Genomic DNA, 7,293 nt, shown 5'->3' on the forward strand with positions numbered 1-7,293 from the left:
AGATATAATACATATGACATCTAGCATGAAAAGTTTGTGTGTCCCGTGTTGTTGTCGCCCGCCCTCCCCGCCCCCCCACCCCCAAAGAAGAGAAGGAAACAGTTCACCCCTGCTCCCAGCCACAGGGGTGTGTGCGAATTGGCTGGAGGTGGCCTTCTTTCCAGACCCAGAGCCAGGGCCTTAGGGGGTGGGGGAAGAAGCCGGTTATGCAGTCCCCTGCTAAGACCCACAACTACATACACCCTCGGAAAACTGGAGGAAGCGGAGCTCACTTCATTTCATTGGTCTTCTGGGAGCAAACAGAGGGGGGAGGACGGACGGACACACACACACACACACACACACACACACACACACACACACACCCATACCGAAAGAAAAGAGAGCCTCACTCGGCCTCCTTCCCCCCAGGCCCCGGAGCGAAGAGTCTCATTTTGGCAAGAATCTGAGCAAAACCAAACCAAAAACAAAAGGACCAAATAAAATGGTGGTTTAGCATAGACCCGTGCACACTGACATTGCACAAGGCACCGCTGGGACACAGAGACCAGATACAAGTGTTGATATCGGATGATAAAGCAAAATATTTGGGAAGCTTGTCATAACTCCAGTCCCTCAGGGATGGATCGATTGTGCTTCAAGTCCCTTCAGCAACAGCGGCTGGCGACATACAGTACACACAAGGCTGATGGCCCGGGTGTCCTTTCATCTCCCCCCCCCCTAACCCCCAAGACCAGAAACCTAGGTTCCTATCTCCCACCTCTCTCTTAACCACATGGCTAACTCACAACCTAGCTTTCTGGTCTGACTGGGGATGGTGCCCCCTCCGCCCCCACATTCTCCACGAACTCCCTCAGGAAACCTAGCCTGCTGTAAGCTGAGGTGGCAAGTGAAGGTGGAGGTGGGAAAAATCAAGAAACTAGGAGCCCTCCATCTCCATGTAGCTAAGAGAGGGGTACACCCTTACACTCAAATCCCCAACTCCCTAAGTCTCTCCCCTCTAAGGACAGGGACTGCGCGGGGGTGGGGGGTGGGGTGGCAGCTCTGGGGTACTGCCGGGATCTCAGCTTCCTGAATTTCCTCCTCTTGCACTGGGCCTGCACCCTTCATTTTCTCACGGGGGGGGGGGGGGGCTGCTGCAGCCTCGGAGGAGACAGGAATCCTCCAAATAAAATATCAAGGCACATGTTTGCTCCCCCTACTCGGTAGGAAAAGGAGCTAGTTTTGAGTATCCAAGGCACAGAGTTATCACTTCCTTAATACTAGAATTGCCGGGCTCCCAGCTCAGCTCTGCGGAAAACTCTCCCCGTCTGAAGGAGAAAGCACTGCCGACCTGACTCCCTCATCTTAGACGCACCGAGTCCGGCTCAGAGGAAGGGAGGGGACACGCGGAGCAGGCCAGTCTTTTAGACTCCTAGTCCTGGCTTGCAACGGCCTGGCCCGGGCAGCCTGGAGGTCCAGCGATCCGAAGCCATTCTCCGGATCCCCGGCCAGGGGGGCCGGCCAAAGGCGGTCCCGCAGCCGCGCGCCTCACGCGCAGTTGCCCATGGCCTTGACCAAGGAGCTCTCCGGCAGCTGGCGGAAGATGCCCCGCAGCGTGTCCAGTTCACGGCTCAGCTGTTCCACCCGCTTGCGCAGCCGGTCATTGTCACTGGTCAACTCCAGCACCTTCTGCTGGGTCTCCACGTTGCGCTGTTTGGCTTTATCTCGGCTCTTGCGCACCGCGATGTTGTTGCGTTCCCGACGCACCCGGTACTCGTTGCTGTTCTTGTCCACCGACTTCTTGGCCTTACCCGCGCCGCCGCCGCCGCCGCCGCCCGTGCGGAGGTCGGGGTGCGTGCTGGACAACCCCTTGAGCGCTCCCCCGGGGCCCGGCAGGCCCGCAGCACCCAAGCCGGGCGCGGGGTGCGGGCTGGGCACTGGCGTGGGCGGCGGCGTAGGGTGTCCAGGCTGCAGGTGCATGGTGGTCTGGCCGCAGTGCGCGATCTGGAACTGCAGGTGTGGGGCGGCCAGGTGCGCGGGAGACGCGTGCGGGTGCGGCGGCGGCGGAGGCGGCGGCGGCTGGTAGGGAAAGAGACCGGCCAGCGCCAGCTGCTTCGCCTCGTCCTCCTCGCGGGGCTCCTGCTTGATCACCAGCGGCCGCAGCGCGGGCGCCCCGACGCGCTCGTACAGGGGCTCCAGCCTGCCGTCCAGGTAGCCGGCCGCCGAACAGCCGTAGCCCGGAGGGGGCCCGTGCGCCCCCGCGGACATGACCGCGCCGCCGGGGCCCGCCGGGGCGCCCGGGTAGTCAAAGTCACCGCCGCCACCCGCGGGGCCCGCGGCCGCCTTGGCCTTCTCCTGCTGCCGGCTGTGCTGGAAGAGATCGGCCAGGAACTCGTCGTTGAAGGCGGCCGGGTCGATGTAGGCGCTGATGTCTATGGACGTCTCGTGTTCGCAGATGCCGCCCAGAGGCTCCGGGGCGGCAGGTGGGGCTGGGGGCGGCGCGGGGCCCGCGCCCCGAGGAAAGCCAAAGGCGGCGCTGCTGGGCGCGTGCGGGGGGCTCTGGAGGTGGCTGCTCATCGGGGGCCGCGGCTCCGCCTCGTAGAAGTCTGCCGACTCCATGGGGGAGTTAGAGTTCTCCCCGCATGGCGAGCCTCGGCGGCCTCCAGCCTGCGCGTGGCGCCGCTGCCGCCGCCGCCGCCGCCCACCCAGAGCCCCGATCAGCTCGCGCCCGCGCAGCTTCGGGTCGCGAATGGCCAGGCCCGCGCGGGGATCGCTTTTAAATCGGGTCAGGCGTCGCCCCCTGGTGTCCAAGAGGGGTCTCGGACCGAGGGCGCGAGTAAGATGGTGCCTACTGGGTCTTAGAGCCCGCCTCTCCTCCCTCCGTGTGTGACTCTCTCCAAGGCGGGTGTGAGTGGGGCGGGAACATAGCGCTAGTGGAAAGAGACCGTGGCGCAACGCCCACTGCCTCCTGCGCTGCAAGGCGAACCGGGCTTGGCGGCGCTCAGCCCCACCCCGGCGGCGCTGTCGCCCCCGCACACACGTGGTCCGTGGCTAGGCGCCCCTCCTTTAAGCCTCTTAAGTCACCCACTTCCAGCCAACACCAGGGAGTCCCGGAGCATCCAGAGGCCGAGAGGGGGTGGGGGTGGGGGTTGTGGGGTGTGTGTGAGAGGTAGAGGGTGGGGGGGGTTCGGAGAGAGAACTCAAGAATGGCCTTGAGCTACCGTGGTGCTGGGACTAGGCCTGTGCCCGCCCCCCTCCGCACCCTCCCGCCACGACCCGGGTTTCTAAAAGGTTGTGGCCAGGAACCGCGGCGCAGGAGGTTGGGGGTCTGCTTTGGAACCCAGCAACTTAGCGCGCACAGCGAGATCCTGGAGAGCGCTGAGATTCTGTCTTTATCTCTGAACTCCAGGCGACCCCACCGATTCCAGGCAGAGCACCTCTCCCCAGCCGAGGCTCTCTCTAGAACTCCAGGGTCCCAACTGGCTCTTCAGAGTAGGGCGCTAGGACCCGGCGGGGAGCGGAGGCGGCCGCTAACTCCAGAGCTTGGAAGGCTTGGCCAGTCCAGCCTCTCCGACAGGAAAACTTTCTTTTAATTACGTCTCCAGGCTAGAGCGCTAGGATTGCTAGGCTTACCAGGCGGGCGCTGCTACCTACCCTGCGTGGAGCTTCTTGTCAAGTGTTTGGGGTCTCTCCCCCACCCCCACCCCTCTATCGGGACTGGTGGGTGGGTCGCCCGAGACTCGTGGAATAGGACACTAAGGCGAGCGCAGGGAGAGTGCCGGGTGTTGGAGTTGAGTGGAGTGAACTTGACTCCGGGACCGTGATCTCCAGGCGGGGCCCATAGTCAGGGGCCCTGAAGCTACAGTTTTCGGTCTCTACTGTCATTCAGATGGGCACTGATCTTGGTAGCCCGGGTGTCCAGTTCCTGGCTACGGAGTCTGAGCACCCGCTGGCAGCCCCCTGTCGCGTCCTCCGCACTACGCCGCCTACAGGCTTGCAGCTGCGGGTAGGAGTTTGCCCGCACCGGCTCCCCAGCCACGTGGCGTCCGGCTCATTTCCCCACCTGGATCGCGGCCGCGGAGGTGGGGGCGGGGGGGGGGGCGACAGATGGGGCCTGGTGAGCACCCGTCTCTCCCTTTTGCACCCCGAGGAGCTTCTTGCGGCTTCTTGAACTGAGGCCTCACGCCCTCTCCAACCCTATTTGTCCGCGTTCTAGGCTTGGGGGGGGGGGTCTCCCTGCGTCTCCAGGGTGCGCGGGTCAAGACTCCGCCCCCCCCCCCAATGCAGTGGCCCTCTTAGGCCAGGAAAGGAGCTGCGATCCGCCCCAGAGGCTCAAGGAGATGCGGCTAAAAACCCTGACGGGGAGGCCCGCTGTGTTTCCACTGTGGTTACAGTAAAGAACGGACTTTGTCTGGAGGACGCATCCTGTACTTTAATCAAATTCCCATTCAACATATTCTCAGTGATTAATGGCGCGACTGCTTCATTTTTCGGGCCAGAGCGCATAAACAAGATATTTTTAGCTTGATGCTTTTGAACTGAGCTAGTAAAAAAAGAAAAAGAAAGAAAGAAAGAAAGCAGATAACGCTAAATAAATAACCTGGTGTGAGCAGAGTATAGCTCTCTGGGCCAGATGCGTGCGACCCATTAATACACCATGCACCTGTGGAGTGTCCCCTGGAGAGAAACCCGTAAAAGCCAAGAGGGATCTTCTGGCTTTCTGCTGAGCTAAAAATAATGTTTGTTTGTTTGTTCCCCCACCCCACCCCCAGGAGAAAGGGAACGGTGTGAGAAAGTTCCTAGCTGAGCGAGACCTAAGCGGAAGACTGACACACCCTAGCCGGGTGCGGTGGCGCGCACCTGTAGTCCCAGCACTCGGGAGACAGAGGCAGGCGGATCGCTGTGAGTTCGAGGCCAGCCTGGTCTACAAAGCCAGTCCAGGACAGTCAAGGCTACACAGAGAAACCCTGTCTGGGGAGGGGGGGCGAGAGAGGGAGGGAGGGAGGGAGGGAGGGAGGGAGGGAGAGAGGGAGGGAGGGAAGGAGAGGGACATCAAAAGAGCAGGGGTGGGGGCAAGCCATCACCCATGAAATGGTCCCATTATTAGAAATAGAAACAGGGCATTAAGGCACATGCATGTGCGATGATGGAGACAGACAGCCCCCGCCAATCCTGGCGCCCCCCCCCCCAAGAAGGCAGCCACACTGACTTCCAGCCTCCAGAGGAGTGTGGATCAAACAACTCGGTTTGTGGAATCCCACTGAGGCCAGACTGAAACACGAGGTGAGACAGGGCTTCCTGCAGGAGTGAACCTTTGAGCTGTTTCCTGAACCGGGCAGGAAGGATAAGGAAGGAAAAGCCCTCCCTCCCCACCCCACCCCCCCATCTTTGAGGAGGGAACGGCAGGTGCAAAGGTGGAGAGGCTGCAGGGAGCAGGGCCTGTTGTGGTAGCAAAGGACAAGGGTGTTTGACAGGCTGGAGTGTGGGGCGCGCTAGGGAGGGGCGTAGATAAGGCTGGGTCCACAGACAGGGTTGGGTTGACGGCCAAGGCCACCCCAGGTAAGCGAAAGGGCTTTATCTTACAGGCGCTTATCTTCTGGTCTGGGAGCTTCTCTGTCCTATGTGGGTTTTTTTTTTGAGGGGTCTCTCTCTGGCTGGAACAGAGAGGGGCTTTTGGCTAGATGAGAGCCCATGAAGTCCCCCCAAAGGGCGTGCTGGTACATACCTGTAATCTCAACACCCCTGAGGCCAGGCCGAGGCAGGAGGATTACAGGTTCCTTGACGGTCTAGGGCACAAAGAAAGAAATGGTTTCAAACCACTCCCTCTGCCCGGAGAGACTCTAGAGGTGAGCTAGGAGGGGCACAGGGGGCAGGATCTATTTAAACAAGAAGCCAGGCTAGAGTTGCCACCTTCTGACATATATAATGTCTTCCTCCAAGCCCCTGGAGTCGGGGGGCGGGGGCAGCACAGAGGACTCACTCACCAAACACCACTGGCCTGATCTGTAGAGGGGTCGAGTGCGACTTATCCATAGTTTAGAAGTTTCTGGAGAAGCTCCCATAATCACCCAGTAGATCACACATATCCTATCTCTAATTGAGAGGCCCTCAGTAAGTGAGGGGCTCCAAAGACCCATTAAAATACTAACGTCCTGGGGCTGGAGAGATGGCTCAGTGGTTAAGAGCACCGCCTGCTCTTCCAGAGGTCCTGAGTTCAATTCCCAGCAACCACATGATGGCTCACAACCATCTATAATGTAATCTGATGCCCTCTTCTGCAGATAAAGCACTCATATGCAATAAATAAAATAAATAAATCTAAAGAAATAAATAAAACACGAACGTTCTCGCTTTACTAGCTGTGGGCATGACCTTAGACAAGTTACTGCGTTTCTTGGTAGCTCATCAGCTCATCGTAGGGTTTGCAGCAGGATTAGGAGCATATATGCTGAGCTCCGTTCTGGGCGTGAGGCTGACGCTGACTAAAGAAAGGCCTTGTTGCGCTGTTGTTGTTTTGTTTTGTTTTTGAGACAGGGTTTCTCTGTGTAGCCCTTGACTGTCCTGGACTCATTTTGTAGACCAGGCTGGCCTCGAACTCACAGCGATCGGCCTGCCTCTGCCTTCCGAGTGCTGGGATTACAGGTGCGCGCCACCGCACCCGGCTGGGGTGTGGCTCAGTGATAGAGCCCCTGCCTAGAATCCCCCAGTGAGGGGCTGGGGTGTGGCTCAGTGGTAGAGCCCCTGCCTAGAATCCCCCAGTGAGGGGTTGGGGTGTGGCTCAGTGGTAGAGCCCCTGCCTAGAATCCCCCAGTGAGGGGTTGGGGTGTGGCTCAGTGGTAGAGCCCCTGCCTAGAATCCCCCAGTGAGGGGCTGGGGTGTGGCTCAGTGGTAGAGCCCCTGCCTAGAATCCCCCAGTGAGGGGTTGGGGTGTGGCTCAGTGGTAGAGCCCCTGCCTAGAATCCCCCAGTGAGGGGCTGGGGTGTGGCTCAGTGGTAGAGCCCCTGCCTAGAATCCCCCAGTGAGGGGCTGGGGTGTGGCTCAGTGGTAGAGCCCCTGCCTAGAATCCCCCAGTGAGGGGTTGGGGTGTGGCTCAGTGGTAGAGCCCCTGCCTAGAATCCCCCAGTGAGGGGCTGGGGTGTGGCTCAGTGGTAGAGCCCCTGCCTAGAATCCCCCAGTGAGGGCCTGGGGTGTGGCTCAGTGGTAGAGCCCCTGCCTAGAATCCCCCAGTGAGGGGCTGGGGGTGTGGGAGACAGAGCACTGGGCAGGAATCCCATCTCTGAGGGCCTGGTAGTGCCGGCCTATAATACCAGT

General features: G+C 60.2%; 1 protein-coding gene across 1 annotated transcript; it reads right to left on the bottom strand.

Moving 5' to 3' along the window:
- Positions 1-250: 250 nt before the first annotated feature.
- Positions 251-2,747, bottom strand: CEBPA (CCAAT enhancer binding protein alpha). The gene has a single exon (XM_084771112.1). The coding sequence runs from the start codon at positions 2,599-2,601 to the stop codon at positions 1,531-1,533; it is 1,071 nt and encodes a 356-aa protein (XP_084627238.1). The 5' UTR covers positions 2,602-2,747; the 3' UTR covers positions 251-1,530.
- Between the last annotated feature and the right edge of the window lie 4,546 nt (positions 2,748-7,293).

This window comes from Acomys minous (genome assembly GCF_964271855.1).
Source record: "Acomys minous genome assembly, chromosome: 20".
NCBI lineage: Eukaryota > Metazoa > Chordata > Mammalia > Rodentia > Muridae > Acomys > Acomys minous.